At 36.4% G+C, this 24579-nt stretch overlaps 2 protein-coding genes across 4 annotated transcripts; one reads left to right on the top strand and one right to left on the bottom strand.

Moving 5' to 3' along the window:
• Positions 1–939: 939 nt before the first annotated feature.
• LOC124170816 (CAP-Gly domain-containing linker protein 4-like) lies at positions 940–14024 on the top strand. Its single transcript, XM_046549790.1, has 10 exons — positions 940–1530; positions 2455–2571; positions 4632–4764; positions 4879–5028; positions 5270–5486; positions 8761–8882; positions 9538–9675; positions 9837–10098; positions 12925–13259; positions 13723–14024. The coding sequence occupies exons 1-10, from the start codon at positions 1261–1263 to the stop codon at positions 13920–13922; spliced, it is 1944 nt and encodes a 647-aa protein (XP_046405746.1). The 5' UTR covers positions 940–1260; the 3' UTR covers positions 13923–14024.
• Positions 13816–22938, bottom strand: LOC124170818 (serine/threonine-protein kinase Nek6-like). Of its 3 annotated transcripts, none has more exons than XM_046549792.1 (6): positions 22801–22938; positions 20808–21073; positions 20496–20715; positions 18004–18206; positions 17640–17753; positions 13816–14451 (listed from the first exon to the last, which is right to left on the bottom strand). In XM_046549792.1, exons 2-6 carry the CDS (start codon positions 21057–21059, stop codon positions 14329–14331), a joined length of 912 nt encoding a protein of 303 aa, XP_046405748.1. In that variant the 5' UTR covers positions 21060–21073; positions 22801–22938; the 3' UTR covers positions 13816–14328. The 3 variants fall into 3 exon arrangements, with proteins under 3 accessions (XP_046405748.1, XP_046405747.1, XP_046405749.1); XM_046549791.1 differs by having other exon boundaries at positions 22831–22937; XM_046549793.1 differs by lacking the exon at positions 22801–22938 and adding an exon at positions 21627–21820.
• Between the last annotated feature and the right edge of the window lie 1641 nt (positions 22939–24579).

Below are 24579 nucleotides of genomic sequence, written 5' to 3'. Positions count from 1 at the left end.
TATTATGAACATACATGTATGTTCATGGAAGTTATCATGCGACGCGTTAATCAGCGATCTTATTAATCATGAAATAAGTGTATCCTAATGAGTTTAAACACTTTACAGAAATGAAAATACCGATATGTGGGTTCAAATATCGTCCAAACCGCTTATTTATTCGATATACTCTTTCGCAATCTACTTGCTAAAGCAGATTCGCCTTGAACTTCTATAAAAAGCTCCAAAATAACCACAATGATTTGTTATAATACATTGGAAATAAAGATGTTATAAATATCATAACTTGTAAATTCTTGTTTTTGAGAAGGTACATAATTCATGCCCTACCTCATAAGTTCTGCTAAAGCATTCAGTAAACAAATAATAATGGATAGACAATTATAGAATTAAATAAGGAAACTGTTGGACAAAATAAACAAGATCTTTACCAAATTTTAACATGCCAAGGTCGCAAAAAACACCTGAAAGAAGACGAGGCGACCGATGTTGATTTTATTGAAAAAGGTAAAAAAAATATGTATATAGAAAGCTCGAAGGAGACTTCATTCAGTGCACAATTTAAGACAAAAATATGTAACGATACGTTTTTACTCCAAACTCGCCATAATGAAAATGAATGAGCAAATAATCTGTATCGTATTTGCCGCGGTCTTTGCGCGACGGATTTTGTTTTAAGTAACGAGGTAACGGTGGATTGAAAACGAAAAGTAACGCGGGAGCGTTCTCGTTCATCACCATCATCACCATTGACCAGCAGGCTTTCACCAGGCAGGGCATCACTATCGCCTAACACATTTTTTTTACTACAGCTGCAACACAATGCATTTATGAATTGGTTATTGTACGAAAAATACTAAATTCCATGAATTATGGTATATATGTACACGAATAAAATATTTATATAGTAACGTAAAATTGCAACGCCGAATTCTTGTCTTCGCTACAGAATGTTAGCGATACTATCTCGTGTTGTGAATTTGTGTGCACTGGTCGTGGGCTAATATGATACGCAATTAAATTACAAGTGTCCTCTGTGTTTAGTGTTATGATTCCCTTTAAATTCTTTTGTGCGCGCGTTTAAGTTTGTCGGATATGACAAAACCATGTAAAAGTTCTCGCACTGTGATGTAACTCCACAGTTGTCGTATGTAAATTTACACGGCGCTCTGTGGGCGTTATGCGCTTGGAAAATGCTGTTTGTATTCGACGAGAGCTTTGAAGTTCATTGTTTTTCCTCGCGGCAATTAGTTTCACGCTATGGTGGCTAAGGGAAACACTCTTGAGAAAAGGCCAGAATATGGTCTGCGGTTAAAAGGAAGATTGCGAACCATGCCGACTACACATCCACCTGTTGATGCACCTTTGTGTTCAGGGTGCGGGCAGTTTGACCTGTCATTTTTTGATCCAAGCTGCCCGGGTTGTTTGGAAATAATCACTAACCCAACCACAACCATAGCAGAAATATTCGCAGTATTGAGGCAGTGGGTGCCGCAGACTCAGAGAAATATTGGACTTTTCGCAGAGCAAGTGAGTAAATTTCTTGAGATTTTCATCTCAGAGTTGACGGTATGTCCACTTATCGTAAAAGATTTGATCCCATTTTTGTGATGTAACAATATGTTCTTCGGTTTTCCCTTTTCAAAAGGGCTGTGTTATTGCCCTTGTTTCTTGACGTTCCGAACCAAATATATTTACGGAGTTTTCTCTTATATTCGAGCTTCATTTCCAATTAATTGATGTAACCGGTGGAACTAAAAGTTTCTTGCGTAATATATTATGTATGTATATCAGTTATTGAAACTGACTTGAGCATTTGGAATTCCACTCTTTTAGTTAGGAGTTGAATTTTCAGTTTCTTTTCGTATTTCTGATATATTGGAATGCTGTTCAAGTGCGCTAACCTAAGCTTAAAGATTTTATTTGCATGATCACAGTCGGAAAGCATTCGTTTCTTGTAATCTCTGTGAATAGTGCCTGCAACTTAAGTTATTTTCACCAGGCCCTAACTCCCATGTAAGTTATTAAGTTACTCAACGAAAAATTCCCTCTAATAATGTTTTTTGATGTTGAAATTGTAATACTTAGTGATTACAAATACTACCCGTAGGATATAATATTTCATTTGCCTATGAATTTCTTTTTAAGTTAAAGGTGGTGAAAGTTAAGGCCATTCAAGTTTGAGGTGAAATTGAGGCACATTTTAAGGGTTGTAGGTATTTGAATAGAACATGCCTTCTTCATTAGGTACTATCATAGCCCTATGAGAGCCTGAATTTTCCATACCATGATTAAAATGTTCTGTCAGTAAACTATTTTCATTGTGAAAAAAAGTGCTGTAAAATATTAAGTTCTCATGAATGTATTGAACATGGCCTAGGTTTAAAATTAGCATGTCATCCGAACAAATTGGTAAAACTCACCGATACCTTTATTGGCGGCGTCTTTAAACAGATCATTCAGAGAGGAGCTCATGTAGATGACAGAGATGGTTTAACGGATATGACTTTACTTCATTATGCCTGCAGGGCTGGAGCTGGAGGTGTTGGAGACATTGACAGTGCCTTAAAAGTGAGTAGCATTCATTAGCATACATGGTATTTTACAAGTTTTTATTGCATTAGCAAAAAGATTAGGAAGTCTATCATCTTGCTAATGAACAGTAATTAACACTTTCCATTTGGGCCTTGCATTTATTTGTTCTTCAGGACTCAGGGATATCAATCCTTTTACTTAATATTGTGGCACCTCAGAATGTCACCCATCAGCAGTGTGCAATGTGCCATCACATTGTGGCTAATGCAGGCTTTACCTGAAAACCTAAACAGTGGTTTTATTGTGATCCCTTGAAAAAGTTAGTCAGACAGTCATTTATTCAGGGAGCATACTAGCCTAGTGGGTGCTGAATGCAGGGTCCTTAGTTCGAATCCAGGAACTTGGGACACCCCTTAAGAAAAATCCTCAAAGAGTGTGTTGGCCCTGGGAAAGGAACTGGTCGCGCTACTGTGGATGAGTGAAGTTTCAAGCCAATTAGCACAATAAATAATAAAGCATTGCTACAATTAGGTATTATTTTCTGAAAATTTTGGTTTCATCTGCCTCTAGAATAAGTTCAACAGAATGGTGAAACCATAGATGTCACTTCAAATCACTAGGCCCCCGCCAAAGTGTAGATCTGTGTCTCAGTTCCCAAATTGTCTCCCTTCTCTCTCCATTGCATCCTTTGCCTTGATTTAATTTCTACCGCCCTAAACCTCAAGTTTATTACATGGGTGTGATATTTTGCCCTATTTCCTTCATGCAGGGACTGTATATTGGCTCCATATTGATAATGTATTAACTTTTAATAGGGTAGTTCCCTTCATCAAAGAAAACGAAAGGCATTTATTGCGATTCGTTACCCACCATTAGTGTATTCATAATATACAAATTATTTGGTTTTAGAAATACCGGTTAAGACGAATGGCAATGGTCCATTTTTATCCTCAATTGAAAAGGTCCAGATTGGCGCCCATGCGATGCCACTCCACGTGACGTCACAGGGACCTAGTTTCTATACGAGAAGATAGGAGTTATACATGGTCTGAGATTACCAATGCATGCCTGAGGCGCAGAGCTCAGGGAAACATGTCTTAATAATCACTTATTAAAACTGGCTAAAGTTGGAAAGTTTTCCTCGTTTGATAAGGTATTAATAATCCTTATTCAAGCCAAGCGCTACCAGCCAGCAGGGTACTCAGCTACCCGCTAGCAGCCTGCGTCGTATCAGCACTAAGCCTCGCCTCAAGGGTCACCTCACAAGGCGGCAGCAGGAACCAGAACGACGTCACATGGAGAGATTTCCCGGCATTCATACTTACCCGTCGTGTTTTCAAGTGCTTGAAAATTACCAATCATAAATTAAGAAAATGTCATTTACGATCTTAAAATGTGCATTTCATATTGCAAATGTGCAATTATTGCCGCGGCCTTGCATGCGGTTGAATACAGCCCAGGGAACATGAGATTTTATTGAGGTCAGGTATGTTTATGCTGTGAAAAATCAAGGACAAATGGGAGAGTAAGGGAATATTGAATAGTGGAAGTAATTGCATAGGGGGAAGTAGATGACATTATTGCTGCTAAAGAGATTAGCGGTAGGGTGAAGAAAGCTCTCAATGAGTTCTTGAAGGAATATAAAATAACAGACTAATTCACGAGTAATTATGTATTGTTTCATTTGCTTAAATTATAAACATTATAAGAAATTAAAGCGAAAGTTTTGATTATTCCTACTGCCCCTCCTAATCATTATCCTATATAATTAGGAGTTTAGTGTAGCAACATGCCATTGGCGCGTGATAGTATTTGAGCTACTGCCTATCAGCCACAAGTGCTCAGGCAAGTATCGGCCAAAAAGACTGCTCTGAGAAATGACTGAGCACTCACACTGAGCTGCTGCATAAGAGTCACACTCAGGGGGAAATGCCAGAGTTTTTGTGGTACTGCTTTGAGCGCTCGCTCCCCCCTGAATTGGAGTTCCCCATTACATATCACCACTAAGTTTTGACTTGCATTGATGTGGAAGTGTTTGTTGTTTATGTGATATATTTGTTTAAACTAGGCATTTACTTATCTTATTCTTATTTTAGGTTGTTAACCTGCTTATTAATAAAGGTGCAAATGCATTCTTGACTTGTAAATGGACAAAAATGAGTGCTTTACATTATGCTGCATTCTTTGATGTTGATTTAGTAGTGAAAGCTTTGCTAGAGAGGTGTAAAGGTAAAAAGTAATATATATTTATTTCTTCCCCTTCTCTGGTTTATTTATGGAATAATTTTAATCTGAGATACTGTTTTTCCAGCATGCTAATGTTCTTCAAACGGGAATTTTTAGGTCTTGATGTGAACAGTCCTTGCCCAAGTTATGATAATGGAACTTCTTTGCATATTTGTGCTATGAACCTGTGTGTTGACACTGCTCATATTCTTTTGGAACATGGTGCTGATTTGTCAGTAAAAGATAAATTATCAAGGACTCCTATAGGTAATGTTTACCCTATCAATGTATAACTTTGTCAGCCTAGTCTTGTAATCACCTTCTTGAGTCACACTGATGTAATAAGAATTTTTAGATGAAGTTTATTTATAAGTACTTGTAGTATAAATATTTATAATATATACTTGTAAATCATCATTTCTTACACTATTTGTCTTTTATGGTGGTGCATAGAAAAACCTGTCTGGATGTATTAGTAATGTCAAGCTTCTCATTTCAATTCCAACAGAATGTATTGCAGACAAATCTTCTTTTGGGTGTGTTCCCGATATCACTGAAAGAATTACCAGGATGCAAACACTTCTCAAATCAAAGAAGACTCATATGGTTCAAGAAAATGGGAAGACCAGCCTTGGAAGCATAACAGGGAAAACTGTTTTAAAAGCTATGAACTTTTCCCTCAACGAAAGAGTGGTAGTTGGGGGAAGCAAAACTGGTATTTTAAGGTGAAGCAGTGGACCAGTACAAATAATCTTTTCTCATTGTTTTGAATATAGTAGACTCTCATTAATACAAACAACCTTAGTAAAAAGTTCTCATTATTACAAAGGAAATCGTTGGTTCTGACAAAAAGGCCTATCTAATATCAGTAAAAGAAATGATTACGAAATTACAAACCTCAGTTCTGGTCCCAGGGGTTACAAAGTGAACTTAATTACAAAGTTCCACAAAGAAGCAACAGGATTTGTACACTAACTAGCGGTGGTTTATAACACATTAACGGCAATTTTATACTCTACACTACGTCATAATCATTGCTTCTTCCTTCAGTAGGAGATACTTAAGTATCCAAGCAACATCATATACAGTACACTCCCGATTATCCGGGCTAATGATGAGGAGAGACGGCACGAATAATTGGAAAACACGAATAACCCAAACTTTTACTTAAATGTTTTGCAATATTATTAATTTGCCTAAAACAAACAATATAATATTATTTATGCAGTTATTCTGTTATTTTAGAGTGCATCCCGGACTCAATGAGAGCTTTCATCACCAGTTCGCGATCATTTTAGCGGCGATAACATGTTTGTGTAAAGTGGTTTGCATGAATGCTTCAAAATCACTGCTCGACATCGGAAACTACTCTGTCAGACACCATGCCACGTAGTCCCGTCTCGCACAAGTTGCCCGGGTTGCAATTGCTGCGGGATGTGTATCCGTGGTCACAGAGCGTGGTCGCACACTGCGAGGCTTGGAAAATAGGAACACGTTGCTCCCGTCAATGCAGCTAGCGTGCGATCGCTTCCGTTTTACGTAGGGAATTCTAACGGAAATAATAAGCCTGGTGTATCCTCACATTAATGCAGTAATTCCGATGATTTTGCGTCTGATTTTATTTTGTATAAAGATCACAGAAAAAATTTTGCAAGAGTGAAAATCATGCACAGATAATCCGCAACCCGGAGAAACTGCAGCCGGATAAACGGGAGTCTGCTGAAATAATCTTCATTCCTGTAGAATCATGGTGACTCAACCAATACCACTCGGAAATTGGATGTACAGTTAGTCCGCTTCCTACACACATTCGATTTACAAACTTTCAAAGATACGAATGTTCAAAAAATTCAAACATGGCATAAATTTCAAATGTGGTGCCTTTCGAGTTGGCCGGTGCAATGCAGTGAGGCGTAGAGGAACTCGCACTTAGGGATTAATCTGAACGAAGTATCAATTAATCCAATGTGAAGTCAGGAACTGTTCAGTGTTTCGCCCGTTCACCCTTCCCATGGACAGTGATTTTTTGGGCTCCAGCAGCATCGCAAGCCCAGCTAGATCAGTTTGTCACAATCGTGAGTGAACGAACAGTTGTGATGAAGGGTTGCATTCTGCACGAGAACTGCTCTCCTCGATGCCTTGCATAGGTTTATCAACTTTCAGGCAAGGTTTCAAGGAACTCGCGTTCGTACATCGAGCACTTACTGTATTTGGGAAAATATCAACCCTCGATTGTGTCATGCGGCATTTTTATTTTGAGAAAATGAAACAAATGTGCTTGTTTTTATGTATTTGAGCATGATTTAATCGTGTATATTATATACTTGACTCTGAAGCTATTGGCATTGCGACTATTGTACGGAAGATTGAAGAAACTATAAATTTTGACCAACCATATTTTTTTTCAACGTTTCCTAAAAGAAATGTTCATACGAACTTCATTATCACTAACCTCCGGTTTTTAGGTCCCATGAGCTTAGTAATAATGAGAGTCTACTGTATGCCTGTTGATGCATTTGATGACTGATTGCATTTTAGAACCTTCTCTAGTAGTGTTTGGCATATTGCTCTCTGAAGCTGGCATTGAATCAGCATCTTCAGAAATCAATTTTGATTTTGAGTGTGAACATAAAATCTGATAGTGCTTGCTACTGCTTGGTATTATTTACACACAGGGGTGGTCTGGTCAGATCGGTGATCGCCAAGGGCCCCGGGCTAATGGAGTCCCCACAATGCTATCGTGAAGTGAATATGAAATGTGTAATAGAAAAAAACTCGGCTTACTTGAGCCAAATTTATTTTGAAACATAAAATTCTACGTTTTTTTATTTACAACATACTCAGGGTAAAATGATCATAAAAATAAAATATAGGTGTCAGAAGAATAAAAAGAACTTCGAAAAGGTTACTTTATAGAGGTTTTGTTATATTTCAGCGCAGTTTAAAGGAAATAAATTCAATAAATAGATAATTGAACCTTAAGACTTGATTACATTCAATAAAATAAGAAATTTTCACTTTTAACTGTATTTTTTCTTATGAAATTGCAATTTTAATAAACTTTTATGTAGTTTTCACGAGCCAGATTAGCATCAAAATTCATTGCTAGGCATGCAATTACATAAAAATTTCTGGGAGAGGACCCTCGAATCCCCCGGTAAGGAGGGCCCCATCATGAGGCTCAGCCAAGGGACACCAATCACCCCAGACCACCCCTGTTTACATATTTTCAATGATGATTTACAATATCTTTGGGTGAAGACATGGTTGAAAGGCTAGGTTAAATATGTTTTGTCCAATGGTTACATTACATTGCTGGTGGGACTTGCACTCTGTTTTTACTATATCAAAGGAAAAAGTAGTTCTTTTTAATGTCTTGAATATTTTTTGTGCTGAATGGCAATTTGCATGATATGCCTTGCCCATTTTCTCTAAAAAAAGGCTACCATTGTACTTCAGTATCAAAAATCAATGTAATCAAACCTCTTGGAGTTTTCAGCAGTATGTGGTTTGAAGTCTCTTATGTCCTTCTGGGTTTCAGATCACATTGTTGTCCAGAATGATGTCTCTCCTTATGTCTTGAAGGCTTCTTTCATTCAAATATATCTCCAGGAAAGGAGAAGAAAAATTGTGAATTGAAACAAGAATGTTACTGGAAACGTGTTGCTATGACATGAAGATTATTTCAAGTTGGCTCTCAGAAAAAGAAAAATATTTGCATGGCAGTTAGACTACATATATTATAAACTCCTAGCTTGTCATCTAAGAATGTCTCAGATATGCTATATGAATTAATTTGTAACAATCTCTTCTGTTCATATTTGAATATCTTGAACACACCCTGAGGTTTGGTTTATGATTTGCATTGGATTTTAAGAACATGGAATTAAATAGATTCAATTAGTTTCATATTAGTTGTGATGAGTGCATATTATGCTTTGCATTTTAGATTTCCTTTAATATTGAATTTTTGGATTGAATGTGCTTGCTTCAATATAGATATTGTGGAAGCACTGAATTTGCTCCTGGTTTTTGGGCTGGAGTTGAGCTTGATAGTAGTGAAGGCAAGAATGATGGATCTGTGAATGGAGTGCAGTATTTTAAATGCCCCCGTAATCACGGTAATTATTTGTATTTCATATGTATTTATATTTTTCATTAGGCATAACAGTTCAATGTGTGTGATCAATAATAAATTTTTACATTTATTTTATCCTCTGAGTTGAAAACTTAGCGGTCTTTTTTCATTAAATCTGAGAGAGTTATGAAAAGCAGTGGTGGCTCATCAGGTGAAAAGAGTGAAGTGCCACTTAATCTTTATTTTGAGAGCATAAATGAGAGAGTCATTTACAACATAACGGAAAATTCTACTATTGTCTCTTCATACTATTGTTTCAAGGTCCAAACTTTTCCGTATTAGCAGGGTGAAGTAATTCTTTCCATTCAGGTAGCAATTTGAGGACGGTCAGGAATGAAACAGTATTAATCTTTAGAGTGCGGAAAATCAGTCTTTTAATTTTAAAATTCTGGAAAAATGTATACCATTGAAAAATAATTTTATTCTATGGCATGGAAGCATTCCTTTTAGTCTCTAAATCAAAATGAAAGTCATGTTTCCATAATCTTGTATACAATGTAAAAAGAACTTTTTTCTGGGATTCCTATTCATCCATCTCATTGTCAGTCCTGGCTATTCAAGCAGTGAAGTTTTCTCTTTATTTCTGGGGATTGTTCTTTTTGTTGCCATTCTTTCAATTATCCTGTTTTATTTTTCAGGAATTTTTGCACCAATTGATCGAGTTACAAAAGCAAGTGTTATGCCTTTTTCAAAAATGTCCATTAGCAAGGGTAGTCGCAAGCAGATAGATCATGGAAAAATTGACATATCTCATGTAACTTCAAAAGTTAGCTCAGGTCTGTTTGGCACTAGTCTTTTCATTTTTATTGAATGGTGTATTATAAATATATTCTTTCACATACCCTCCTTGTAAGTGAAAGGCCCAATTTGCATTGATTTTCCATAAAATTCTGTATATCCACGATAAAATCTGTATTGAATTCTTTGCTCTGATCAGGTCTGACCCTAGGAAACAAGTTGAAGGAAATAAGGATTAATGATAAAGTGGTAGTAAGAAGGAATGGAATTTCTGGTGAGATCGAGGAGCTATATGGTTTGGTACGTTATATTGGACTAGCAGACTTTGCCTCTGGTGTTTGGATTGGTGTAGAGCTTGAAAAGGAGGCAGAGGGTAGGCATGATGGAAGTGTTGACGGCAAACGCTATTTCTCATGCCCTCCACAGCGAGGGATCATGATTCCTGGGTACAGGATTAAAAGGTATTCCTTGATTATGCACTCTCCTTTCTTACATAGCATCAATAAATGTTGAACTATAATCCCCATTTTGTGTTTTTAGTTGCGTGTGCTTAAGGAGAAAATTCATGTCTCCTAAAGGTGCCGTTGAAATAAGTAAAGTCTCTTTGGAATTAAAGAAGTCAGCTGGAACATTTTTTTCAGTTGCAGCTGTGGCACGCCAATTAATGACATAAGTAGCTGCATGGATACCCACTACACAATTTTTTATGTGTAGTGTCCCGAATCAAAAAAAAAAAAAAATGAACCACCTTTGTGAAGTTATACAATTATTTATATATAACGATTATAGACCTATCTCTGTCCTTTTCCAAAATTTTTGAAAAAGTGTTTTATTTCCTTGCCATTTCTTATCTTGAATCAAAAGATATTTGACATGATTCACAGCATGGCTTCAGAAAAGCTAGATCGAAAATTACTGTTACGCATATCAATTGTTAAATTCTATTTATAATGCCCAAGACCAACATTTACGCTCACTTTGAGTGTTTTATGACTTGTCAAAAGCTTTTGATAGAGTCAATCATGGTATTCTCTGACTTAACCTGGCCAACAATGGTATAAGGGGAAAAGCATTGGATTGGATAAGATCATATTTTACTGGTAGATACCAAATTGTGAAATATATGTGCCGGTTACCAGGGGCGCAGCCAGGAATTAAGGCTGGGGGGGGTTTCGGTGCAACTAATACTGGGGTGTGTGGGGGTATGGAATACCCACCAGGATAAGCGGTAGATGATTTGTAAATTGCGGAATTTTAAGATAAACGGTTCAAAATGGTGAGTTTTACGGCTTTCTGAGGGATATTTTATTAATCCTTACACTATTCTATTAGTAATATCAATCCTATTAAGTAAAATGAATTAAATTTAAATATTTCTCTGGCCTCTGGGGGGGGATTTAACCCCCAAAACCCCCCCCTCGCTGCGCCACTGCCGGTTACAGTAATGATATCTCATTCTCTTCCCCCTCTTGATATCAATACTGGAGTCCCCCAAGGTTCCATCCTTGGCCCCCTCTGTTTATTATTTTTGTCAATGACCTACCAAACCTGTTTCCTCAATATGATGTTGTGTTATATGCTGATGGCACTTCATGTGTTACACTCTAGAAATATTTCTGATCTGATAAATTCTGTCAATACATCCATTCTAGGATGGCTGAGTGGTGCAATAACAACCGTTTAACATTAACAAAACTGTTTTCTTGGATTTCCACCCCAACACTGACACTCTTATGATTAATCATCAACTTAATCTGATGAATGAGCCCATTACCCAAAGTAATTGTGTTAAGTTTTTAGGTCTTCTGGTTTCAGACGACCTTAAATGGACACCACTCATTAAAGTCATCGTGAATCGAGTTAGAACTGGTATTTTTATGCTTAGAAGGCTGGCTCCTTTTTTATCTCTTTCTACCCTCAAACTTTACCATGCTAACGTTCATGCTCATATATCTTATGGTATTATGTTCTGAAGAATCTCAAACCATGCAAAAAAATAATTTTCTCTACAGAAGCGGGCATTAAAAGCTATGGTTCAAGTGCCTAAGAGGACTCCTGGTAAACTGATCTTTTTGGACCTAAAAATATTAACACTTCCTTCCATTTTTATCTTGAACGGTGCCACTTCTATTAAAATGCATCCTGAGCATGTCTGAATTTAAAAGTTGTCCCCCTTCCCTATTCAAGGTTAAATTACACAATTTTTTAGCAGGTAAAGCCTATTATGATATTAGCAACTATTAAAATGAATTTATGTATGTAATTTGTATTATTGTAATTTATCTACTTCGATTTTCTTGTGTGACGAGACCATGCAATGTATGTTGCCAGTTCGGTGAATAAAAATTATTATTATTGTAGTGTAAGGTGGAACTATCCTTGTAAAGCCTGCCTTGGATGATGTGACATCTCAGCACATACTCTTCATCTCTCGGTGCATTTTGCTAGGGCTATAACTTAGCCTTTTCATTACAATGAGAGGGAAGAATGAACTATAAGCATGAGGAAAATATAGTGGTTGTTTGTCATTTCTTTTTTTCTATCTTGTGGTTTTGTATGTCTCCCAAGTCCTGATATACAGTAAGGTTGAAAAATGTCCTTTGCATCATGTTGGACTCCTTGCATTGTGATTATTAGAAACTTCAGCTCCTTGGCTCTCAGCGGGGGCTGCAATTTATTTTTACCTGGGAGGGCCTACAATTGAGAATTAAACTTAATTATGCTGATTATGGTTTTGCCATCTTTAATTTATTTTTTTGACCCATCTTATGCGACCTGATGTTACTCCACTGATAAATGATTGTTGGTCTTAATTAATGCTATATTGCAGTCATTGCAACATAAATATGACTTTACATAGAGATTATGACAACCTTTCTGTGGAAAGAAGCAGCATACTGTCTGTAAACAAAAAGCAAGACACCTGAGTTTGAGGAGCTTTATCATCTAAATGAAAAGTACATAGTTTGAAACTTTACAGATATTAGGATGTATTTTTTGTCAGTGCAAATGTAAATCATTGCATCATAAATCTTTTCTTGAGAGGCATATATCGTTGATTCAATTGATAATGAAACACCCTACCCTAAATGATATGGCTGTGTTACCTAATGGTTATAAGATTCAAGATGTTGGGATAAATTCAAGGTGAAAGTGTGAGCAGTCAGTATTGATTAAATGGAGGAACTTGAGGAAGATTTGTTGAGCAAGGATTATATTTTAATGTTATGAATGAATGGGTTGGAAAGTTGCCTATAATGTTAACTTGTTTTTAATTTTTATTATAGGTTATCAACAAAACCCTATGCCAATACCAATGCCATTGATACCACCTCATCTCAAGGAGGAAACCATCAAGAGAATATTTGGGAAGCAAATTGTACATCATCTATGAAAAAGGATTTACTAGTTGGGCTAAAAACTGGCCCATTATACTCCCATGGTTTTAGAAGGAAGAATCTACTGCGTAGTCTCTCAGTTGGTCATTCCTCAACAGTCTCTCCTGTACCATCATTACAACAACGTAGTGGCAGGTGTGATATTTTAAAAAGGAGTAGAAGCTGTGAAGATAGGGGCCCAACTGTTTCCATAGGAATGAATGCCTTGTACAACCATAAAATTGGTGAGTATCCATCTGGTTTCCATAAATAACTCTTGAAACTCCAGAATATCATACGACCTGGGTTTCTGCACATCATGCCTGATGATGGCATGATATGCAGATATGTCGTACTATTTAAAATAAAGTGTGGAATAGAACAAAGTATTTTTATTTTATTTTATGATGAATGCCATTAGTTTATTTAGATCATTAATTGAGTTTGGAGCCAGTGCAAAGGAGTTATGGCTTCATTAAGATAAAATCTAGCATGGTACAAGGGCCTTGTGATCGTTTAAATTTGTAAAACATTTTTGCTGGAACAAATTTCAAGTATCCACTAGAACTACATATTTGTATCTTCCTTCCACTGACTGGAAATGCTCATTGTTAATGCTCTCATGATGATACTTTGATTGGGTATTTGCTTACTACTATCCAAAACTACCATGACGAACCAAATTAATAAGTTCAAATGTTTTTCTAGGCATTGTGAAGTACATAGGACCAGTGGAATTTGCAGATGGTAACTGGATTGGTTTGGAGCTAAGAGAGAATAAAGGAAAGCATGACGGCATTGTCAATGGAAAACGATATTTTACTTCAAAACCTGGACATGGGATAATGGTTCAGTGTAAACATTGTACCATACGAGGAATCAATGGTGAAAAGTTAATTGGCTCCTAGTTTCTGTTGATGCTAGTCTCTTGCTTCTTCAGTTATTTGTTTATTGTTATATTTAAAGATGTTGTTTCTTTTTACTTTGATAATAAATATTTCTGAAAGTAACTTTGACATAGTGAAAGATGTTTGTTTACTTGAAGATACTACCTGCAAAATATGGTGTCTGATAGACGTGGGGAAGCAAATTTTGTAACAGTATGATACAGCTTTAATATCAAACTTTTCAAGCCAACAGCCAGTATTAATTTACATTATATTATTGTTAACAATATCAGTTTGACAACTACATAATACTAACTTAACAGCTTCCATTACCTGAGGGAAATATTCTTATACGTAAAAAGATGAGAAGAACTGAGGCACCTATATTCTGGTACTTCTGATACAATTATTTTGCTGCTTAATGTCTTCATGAGTATGATGGTGCTTTGTTGAATTTATGCCACATTTCTTGTGCTATGGCATGCAGCTGTTCACTGTCTGGTCTCTTTTTCATCTCCTTATCCAGGCATACTTGAGTCAAGCTCCTCAGCTGCAAGTGAAAGTGCATAAAATTTTGGATAGATTTTCAAAAATATGGTAGAAAATACATATCAAATAAGGTATTGTTTTTGAGATATTAATTATATAAGGTATTAAGTTTCACTACTGACCTTATGCTAAATAGCAAGTTCAGGAGGCATATGTGAGCACTGATCTTTTATTGCATAATTAATTACATGATATAAATTATAACATATATAGAAATTTTATTAATATAATATGTATACATATCTAGAAAAGGATACTGACAAACTATTTAACAACTGTTCTGAAATTAATTGGCAGTGTTAAAATGTGTAAATACCCTTATGAAGCATGACATTCATGCTCAGTAATTGCATGTGTGGTGGGTGGCCTGTTTCCAGGGGCATATTTTTTTTCATGAAATTTTACTTGCGTGGATAAAATAATCCTTAAAAATCGTGAAGTTAACTGCTATTAAATTATTCGTTATGGAATTAACTTTGAACTGGGTTAATCTGTATTTTATCCTGCATTGCTTTAAGAGGTCCGAACTGATGATTTTGGGAAACAAAAATTTGGCTTCAACTTTCCTCAAATTACTTCCCAGCTAGCACATTATAAGTCATTGAGATAAGGTGAAAGGAAGAAATAAGGAAGTCGCTTCTCAAGTAAGCTTGTTATGGGTTTCTTACGGCCAGGGCGACAAACATCCAGAGTAATGGCAAAATGGATGCCAAACTTTCAGCACTTCCGTAGATGCTGTTATTATCCCATCGTTACAGAGTGTTAATTAAGGCCTTTATGCATTAAAACAATGTTTTTATTATTGGCGCTTATATATTATGAGGAGAAATAACATCATACCGCCATAATTTGAAAATCATTCACATTTATGAACTGATAGCTTAACGAAGGTCGTAAGAAAAACACAATTTCACAAGAATACCAACGTAGAATAATATAAAAATGCCGGAAGGAACATCTAATATACGTATTGTAGTCGTCGGGTTATCAAACCATAATTTAAAATTCATAAATGTTAAAATGTATGGACCTTGAATAAATTCAGTTTTTCATGCACATGCCAAACAAGTTTTTTTTACATAATTGGATATTTAATTAGTAACTACACCATCTATTCTCAACAACTGCCGTGGTGTAGTGGTTAGCGAGTAATACTTCGGTTCCGAGGGTCGCACGTTCGGATCCATCCTGACGGTATTTTTTTTTTCTTTCCGCCGCATGGATAGAGTACTTGTACTATGCTTTATATCTTCACTAGCCGGTTGCTTGCAGTTATTAATTTTTTTCTATTTACGGGAAAATCTGTTATCAGTTGTTCAGCCCTTCTAAAAACTCGCTAAATTTCCCCAATAGCCTTTAAATTCATGTCAACATGAGCCGCGTAGCATGTGTAGTACGCTGTTCAGCCGCCTTTGGCGCTCCAACAGAAGTGACTTACATTGCCTGAGGATATTTGACGGCATTCCTTACCTAAACGCCCCTAACGTCTTACCCTTGCCTTATATAAGTCCCTTAGCTTACGATAAGCTGCTTATCAATTTTTTCCGTAAGAAAACCATAAGAAACGGTTAACTCACTTACTTTGTGCTATCTGGGTTGTTTGTAGTATAATTAGACATCGAAGGGGAAGGACTTGGTACTCTTCTGGAGAAAGTCTACGGAGGCATATATCTATCATTTTTGAAGGAATGAAAACAATATGTTACCTATGGCGATTTTATTTGATGACATTAGGTTTTTCACGTCGCGACATTTTATGTATTTTATTGTGACCACTTAGCTTAATTGCACGTAAATACACCTCAAAGCATTAACTCTTTCTTTGCTTTCCATGTTTAATATTTAAATATTTACGGAATTCCATGGGTGTAACATATTTTACTATTTTTTTTACATTCTACCAAAAGTACGAATTTAGCAATGAAACTGATTATCTCGCAATGCCTTGCGCATGCTATTATTAACAGTTAATTGCATCGATAGAGTGGATAGATACCTGACACAGGCTGTAACGAGGAGAGAAAAAATTGATATCTTACCAATGAGATAAGAGAGAGATTCACAAATGACGTTTATACTAAAAATATTTATAAAGTACAGTTAGCTGTGTATGAAAGTTTAAACTGCTCATTAGAGCAGCATTTAAAAACTTGTCTTGTGCTAAATACGTGAATAACATCAGACACTGGGTTGATAAGTATTATTCTAGCTTATTCTACAAGTGGACAGCAGATATTGTCCTGCACAGGGATAGCCAAGTAAAAGGCCCGGGTCAGAATTTGCTTGAAAATACTTTGACAAGCTGCACAAACCATATGATACCACACTAAGCTTTCATTTACTCTAAACGTTCGATAAACAGTATTTTCTACCTGAATGACCGTGACTGTTTGCAATGAACAGATGTTTTGAACCGTTCTTTTTACTGAACAGGTTCAAAGTGATCAGTTCATCAAAACGAACAGTTTAAACTGCCTGTACTAACCTACCTAAAGGCCATAGCCATCTTCAGTGGAGGGGATTGGCAAGGATGGGTGCGACAAGAGGAATTGATACCTGTGGAGATTCTCCAAAATGAGGCAACCCACGACTCTCATTGTTCCCATTTTTATCGATCATTTTACATCATTTCCTTGGGGACAAATGTTACATCTGCAGTTGTACTATTCCTTTTAATATTTTTCTGACCATTTCTTAAGTCTTCTTAATATTTTTCATTTTTGGCTGAGTCATTGGCAAATTCAGAGATGACTGGATGCTTCTCCACTGATGATAGAATATATTAACTGAACCGTTGCAGCCTAATCCAAGGGTGTACGCAGGATCATAACTGCGGGGGCAAGCCATGATCTAGGGGTGGAGGGGGGCAAGCCATAGGATTTATGAGATTATATCCTTGAAAAAAATAGTTTTATTTTAGTAACATATCTTATACTAATATATATATAATTTTTTGTGGGTTCAAAGAAAATTTGTTGAATACTTTTGTTTCAATTCAGTACTGATTTTGCTTAAAGACTAATGCGATTTTTGCTTCTAGGGGGGAGCAACCGTCCTAGTAATAAAGTACAGTTAGCTACCAATACTGCCCCCCCCCTGCCTCTCGCTGGGTACACCCATGGTCTAATCAATGACACATGTAATTCAATAAGCTTGGAAAATGGAATTAAGATAATGCATTTATCTTACCTCATCTGAATATAAATCACTTGGAATAGGGGGGTAGTCAACAGTTGCAATTCTCTGACATATTAGCATCAAATTCTTTTCCCTGGAGTGAAATGGTGGCTGCAAAGCTGTCATCTATGAAATGGGTATAAGATTTATATTATTTATTTAGGCACTGTAGGTGTTAGCATTTTTTGTTTGGTTGCATTGATTATGGAAATTCTTTTTTCATTTTCTGATTCACTTAAGTAAGAATCTAGTCACATTGACATTGCATTTTGTTAGGAATTATGACTGTGCCCTTCAAGAAAAAATGCAGCTGTGGCGGAGCTTATGTGTAAGTTATTTGTTGTGAAAATAAGAAATTTCTCTATTTGGTACTTACCTCATAGATCAAGCAACCAATTGACCATATATCACTCTTGAAGTCATAGCCATGCCCTTGAATTCGCTCAGGACTCATGTAATATGGTGTTCCAAGAAATGAATGTGCTATGGATGTCTCTGGACTGAAGTATCTTGCGATACCCAAATCTCCCAACTTAACATCTCCTTTCAAGGTTAGGAAAACATTGGCTGGTTTAATATCTGCAACAAAAACATGAGTGGAACTAAAGCTAGAATGATCCAAGTATAATACAATGCAATTACAATCATAGTAAGTCATTCATAATTTAACTTAGCTACGTTAATTGGATATGTTGAAGAAACATGTGCAAACTGAGCCATTATCGGGTTTTGATTAAATTTCAATTATCCATCAGTCACATTGACTGAGCTTTTCATTTAACAAATTTGTATGCTTTCATAATAAGGACCACTTTCATATTATTTGTAAACTTTCATACTAAGGACTGTTCATTCACTATGTTTACCTGCCGAGCTAAGATCGATGTTAACTCAAATTGATCTGAATAGAGAAAGTGAGCTTACTCAGTACGTTGCATTTACCAATATGGATTTAACATAACGATCAAGTCTTCCGTCCTTCTCTTTACCTCCCTCGTGTGTGTTTACATTTCACAATGCTTCTCTACATCAACTAGTTTTTAATGTGGAATTGGAGGCAATAGCATAAATGCCTAATCATCATAGCCAGACACCTTTAATGGAAAATCTAATCTGATATAGGTAACTACTGTCTGTAAAAAAAGGAAGACACCCTAGTTTGAGGGGCTCTATTGTCAAAACGAAGTAATCAATTTCAGTGCAGCAAAAAGCATACAATAGTGAATTTGTTTCTACGTTGGATCATATGCTTCAAAAAAATTTCTGCCCCATTTCCTGTATGTACTTCATTTTTTCTAAAAAAAAGTACCCATTTTTTGTGCATAAAATAAAGTTGCCAAAATTTGAGCGCTTGGTATTCCCATAGTTTTTGTTCAAATAACTTGGGAGTTTTGATTAATGGAAGACAGACTATTATTAACAATTTTCAGAAAACCAATTGTTTATATCACAAAAATTGATGGATTTATTGTAAATAACACAAACCTCTGCAGGCCAAAACAATGCAACAGAAAAGAGAAAGTCTCTCAAAGCCGTGCACAGTTGCCATATCGTGCATCGTGACGTATAGTACCATAGCAGTTTATGAATCATCCATTGCTTGCTTCAGCCGAGTCGGTGGCAACCACGCCCCTCTTTTCTCCTCCCTCTCCCATGTTGAAGCTACCAGTACGAGTGTAGAAACTTTAAGATAAATATTAAATGATACTGACTTCATTAGTGATATTTAATGTAAATATTATAAATACTAGTCTTCAATTCATCATACAACATACATCGGTAGCAATCAATTTTCAATTGATCCATTGGTTTCAAAATTAGCAGAGATTTGCGTTGTTTACAATAAATCCGTCAATTTTTGTGATATAAAACATTTGTTTTCTGCAAATTGTTAACAATAGATCTGGCTTTCTTATATCAATATTTCAAGTCATTGGAATGAAGACTACGTGAAAACCAAGCGTTCAAAGTTGGGCAACTTGATTTTACGTGCAAAAAATGGGTACTTTTTTTTAGAAAAAATTAAGTACATGGGAAATACTATGAAGCGGAAATTTTTTTGAAGTATATGATCCAACATGGAAATAAATTCACTATTGTATGCTTTTTGTTACATTGAAATTGATTGACTTGTTTAGACTATAGAGCTCCTCAAACTTGGGTGTCTTGCTTTTTTTTACAGACACTAGTCTGTCGAAGGAAAAGGGAGTACCAGTAGAGATTATTTTCCTTTGTGGGAGAATTTACTTGCTCAATTTCTCTTTTAACATTTAAATAGACGATTCATTATGTGTTCTTCGATGCAGCATTGGATGAGAATGACAAGCAAAGTCGAGAGTGGCCATTGATGGCATGTTATCGTTGCTAATCATTTCAGTGAAAATGATTGGATAAGTAAGTTTCAAATGGTCTAAGCCACATCAAACACTTTTTTCTCATAAAAAAAAACTGTGTGCCATGGATGATTCTGCATAAAAAAATTGCTTTGTGAAAGTACATAAGTGGTAGTCGGATGACAAAGAATAATCTATGTACAGCTGAGCTGGATCAGCTTGAGGTGTTGGCCCCAGCTGGCCCAAGCCAAGATTTCAGATTGGTTTTTAAAGTGAACTCACTCGTCCTGCTCTAACAATGTTCTAGTCAGAATGCTCCATTTGCCAATCTGGACTGAGTCAGGCAGACAGATCTCTGCTTGTTTGGTAAAAGTAGGGAATTAATTGATGGGAATGAATGAAAAGTAGAGATTTTTCCAGGTAATGGAATCAGATAGCCATGCAAATAATTATATGTATTGAGATAGAAAATAAATGCTTGTGATTGATGAAATGCATTAACAATGTCAAATGCAAAATTTTAAGTGGAACTTACCACGATGCATTATTTTTTTAGAATGCATATGATTTATGGCACTGGAAATTTGCAGCAAGATTCTCCATGTTGTTTTTTCAGGAATTAAGAAACCCAATTTTGCAAAGCCCTTAATCAGTAATGAAAGATCACCAGCATCAGCCAATTCTAGAGCAATGTTGAGCTCGGAACCCTCTATGAAGGCAGCAATATATTCAATAATATGAGGGTGATTCAGCTTCTGTAAAGTTAAAATTGTCTCAATCAGTAAACAGAATGTTTCAATGACAGCTGGTGGTAGTCTCCAAACCACGAGGGCTATCAGATTTTCACCGGAAGTAGATGAGCTTCTTTCACACAATCTTGGCGGGACTTAGAATCCACCATGCTCCATAAGCTAATTTTTTTCAGAGCAAGATTTCTTCCATTGACTTTACTACAAGCTCGATATACTGTGCTAAATTGGCCTTTACCAATTGGTCCCTGAATTATGTAACTAGAGAGAGAGCAGTGTTGATGGTCCAGTGGCTCTATACTCTTCAGCTGTTGTATTTCTTCTAGGCTGAGGCATATGTCATCACTCATTTCTGCAGTATTTGCTGTGCCAAATAGAAACAATATAATTTATCTGACTAGCAGAAATCTACTTGTATTCTCTTTTTTTTTTAGTGCTGTTTAAAATGCAGCAATCATGAGGGCAGATGGAATTTTGACCGAACCTTTAAGGTGCAAAAGGATTAAAAATTGATTAGGCCTCATTGGTGTCATTGAGAAAAAGATCTGCCTTGTGTAAGAGTAAGGCAGCAATTAAACCGGCTTGACCTTTGCTCATTAGTACTCAATTCGAAACGGAAATATATTGGTCTTAAGGTCTGTTTGCATGGTACACTAACACGTATGAGCTAATGTCTGTTTGCATGACTGGTTTTTCTGGACTGGAACGGTGCATGTACGAATGCATGAACCAAATCAGAACAGGTTCTATTTTCTGAACATGGATTCACACAAGTTGCATGGTCACACGGTGAATTTTTGTGCTCATTAATTTCGTGCTTGCGTGAATGCACATGTTCATACATGTAGACATCAACTCGTATGGGTTAATGTACCGTGTAAACAGGCCTTCTAAGGAGAAGATATGGAGGACCTTACCCAGTGTGAAACCAAAGAAATCTTCTCTGCCATGATGTGGGATGTAAGGATTCTAAATTTAAGCTATTCAGAGTTGGTGGAAAAGATAATTAAAGGGGTGGATGTTGGTAGATAGGAGGACGTAAAGGAGGAAGTGAAAGTCAACTTTGGTCCTTCGCATTATTGGGAAGGGTAGGGGTGGAAGGATGGAAAGAAACCTGCCATAAAGATTAGCCTGTTCTTAACAAAGGACCACAGTCTAATGTCTCATAATTCAGCCGGAGTGCTAAAGTGCCCTTCACAAAGCACCGAAGTAGGGTTTGGTTTTTCTCTGAAAAATCTCCTCCACTAGAGAGATTTGAACCTGGACCCTTGGGTGGGGAAACCAACCCTTTTGTGTAGAATTCCAGATCTTCCTTTTCATTGCTTTACTTAAAACACAATGGAACATTATACAGCCACCATCATAATTTGCCACAGACATGTGCATCTTCCCACCCATTGACATCCAATTAGTAACTAAGCTGGATAAAAAATTAGGTACAATCTTATGGGATCTATATTTTAATAAAGATGAATTATTCTCTGAGGATTATTCTAAAAGGTGTAAGCTTATTCATTATGTCAGTGCCATTCATTATTTCTATTCCTTCCATCTCAATAATTATGTAATTGCATTTGAAAATAATACGTCATTAGCATACACTACTTTATAGCCCTCCACGACAACCATTACGTCTGCCATTTCTATCTTAAAATTACGCTTCATTCAAGATCCCTAATCCTTTCTAATTAATGATTCCCTGCCTTTTTTTAATCACTTCTTCATTTTCAATTGAATTCCAGCCCAAATTTCCCCATAACCACACCTGAGAGAATAAAGCAAATAATACATGCTCCAAAAAGAAATTAAAGCAGGCTAACCGAAAAAAACTTTAAAATATAAGAACCTACATCATAATGCTGGCATCAATAAAAATAAACCAAATAAAAACAATAAAAATACAGAAGGGGACAGGATAGATTAACAAAAGCATTATCGGTAAACTCCGATAGTTCCTTAGGAGTGTGGATCTGCAACATCAGATAAAAGATATCATACACACGACATTAAAATTCCCAACTCCCGACGCGTTAAGTAGAAAATGATTTAATTTACAGTTTAAAAGATTAGTGCAAATAGAATCACGCTTACTATCTGATATATGATTCTAAATCAACTCACGTGAGTTATAATTTAACCGCTTCTCCCTGGATGCGAGAGGTTTAAAATGTCACGTTTCCCTCGCGAAGAGCTCTAAGGAACTGAAGAAACATCAAAAACGCTGGAGTAATCTAATGGATTCTCATTCATTTGTTCAAATTTGCCTGGGTTTTCTTTTCTTATGTTACCAACGTAAAAATATCCAAAACATTTCGATTTACCGCAAAAGTGGGCCCTTGAAAAAGAATAGAGCTCCTTTTTCATACTCATTATTGATTTTGGAATAAAATATAGTTTTTAATGGCCAAAATCATGAATGTAATAATATATATCATTTCGCCCGACTTTGAATTCATCCTATGAGTGGAATCGGATCACTTGTGAGCTAACGAGGTTTTTATGAGTAAATTCACAATGATGAGCTGTTATGTCTAGTCTAAGCACAATGAAAACTACGAGAAAATTGCAATAACCGCAAGGAGGTTGTATATTCTGACCTCCTTGAATATCCGTGTCTACGGGCTACATAAAAAAGGACGACCGCTCTACGACGAATCAAACACAAATTTCAACGTTGGTATTGACAGCGCATGCGCAGCAGTACGAGCTGCGGAGGAAATTCAACCGATTACAAACCAGCCCGTAATAATGACGAAAATATAATATCAAAATACATCTGTTTTGCAGTTGAAGAAAAAATGATTTTACTGTATAATTATCGTAGAACTAGAAATTTATGATTGCCCTCATCATAATTAATTTCTGCGGCTTCCCTATATTCTTAGCGTACCTACCTTCAAATACTACATAATTCTCACTTTCAATTTCTTCATCACCTGCTCCTCATATCTATCTATGCCGTTCTTCTCTTCCACTTGTGCTCTGACTTTTGTCTCCATCAGAACATCATGTGGAAAACTATATGTTATCCCATCTTCTTAACATTTTCAGAGGACTTTCCTATCCCCCTACTTTCCTCAGGACTGCCGCATTATCCACAACATCGGTTCATTTGATCTTCATCATTTTAATTTGGCACCAAATAGCTTCCACCCTAGACTTCTTTGCTACTGCCATCGTCATTATGGTCTGAGGAATATGCCTCATAAATAAGTTCTTTTCAAGAACCTCTCTTTTTGCTTAGGCTATTCCCATAAAGAATTTTAAAAACTAAAAGAGCTCTTTTATAGTTTTCTGAAAATGTTGGCTTCAATCACCTTTTCCATGCTTATATGTTACAACATGGAACAACCATATACTAGGGGGATGGGGTACAAGCCATACCATGTTTTGATCCTGGGTACCAGGAGCGCAGCCAGGAATTAAGGCTAGGGGGGGTTTTAGGCACAACTAATACTTACGGGTGTGGGGGTATTGCATACCCACCAGGGTAAGCAGGAGTTGCGGGGGCCCTCCTCCAGAAAATTTTTAGGAATAGTGGTTCACAATGGCGAGTTTTACGGCTTCCTGAGGGATATTTGATTAATCCTAACACTGTTCTATAAGTAATACTGATCCAAATAAGTAAAATGGATTAAACTTAAAAATTTCTCTGAGCTCTGGGGGGGGGTTTTATCCCCTTTTACCCCCCCTCGCTGCACCACTGCTGGGTACGCCCTTGACCTTCATATTTATCATTAAGTAGTTAATAGTTTGTAATTACACACCACATAACAATGACAAACAGCAAGTCTCACTGAGACAGGTCATTGCTTTGAAAAATTGCCACACTAAAATTCCACAGCAGGCCAAAATAAAAAAATGGCTCCA

The sequence above is a fragment of the Ischnura elegans genome, chromosome X (genome assembly GCF_921293095.1).
Source record: "Ischnura elegans chromosome X, ioIscEleg1.1, whole genome shotgun sequence".
NCBI classification, from domain to species: domain Eukaryota; kingdom Metazoa; phylum Arthropoda; class Insecta; order Odonata; family Coenagrionidae; genus Ischnura; species Ischnura elegans.
The sequence above is the reverse complement of the archived record's forward strand: the minus strand, read 5'-3'. Positions and strand labels throughout refer to the sequence as shown.

Bases quoted from the DNA above. Each gene is read 5' to 3' on its own strand.
- LOC124170818 (XM_046549792.1), bottom strand. From the start codon at position 21,059: ATGAGTGATGACATATGCCTCAGCCTAGAAGAAATACAACAGCTGAAG. The intron at 18,207-20,495 runs GTAAGTTCCACT...TTTTTGTTGCAG, and splicing joins TAAAAAAATAATGCATCGTG to ATATTAAACCAGCCAATGTT. The intron at 17,754-18,003 runs GTAAGTACCAAA...CCCATTTCATAG, and splicing joins TTGGTTGCTTGATCTATGAG to ATGACAGCTTTGCAGCCACC.
- LOC124170816 (XM_046549790.1), top strand. From the start codon at position 1,261: ATGGTGGCTAAGGGAAACACTCTTGAGAAAAGGCCAGAATATGGTCTG. The intron at 2,572-4,631 runs GTGAGTAGCATT...TTCTTATTTTAG, and splicing joins ACATTGACAGTGCCTTAAAA to GTTGTTAACCTGCTTATTAA. The intron at 10,099-12,924 runs GTATTCCTTGAT...TTTTTATTATAG, and splicing joins CCTGGGTACAGGATTAAAAG to GTTATCAACAAAACCCTATG.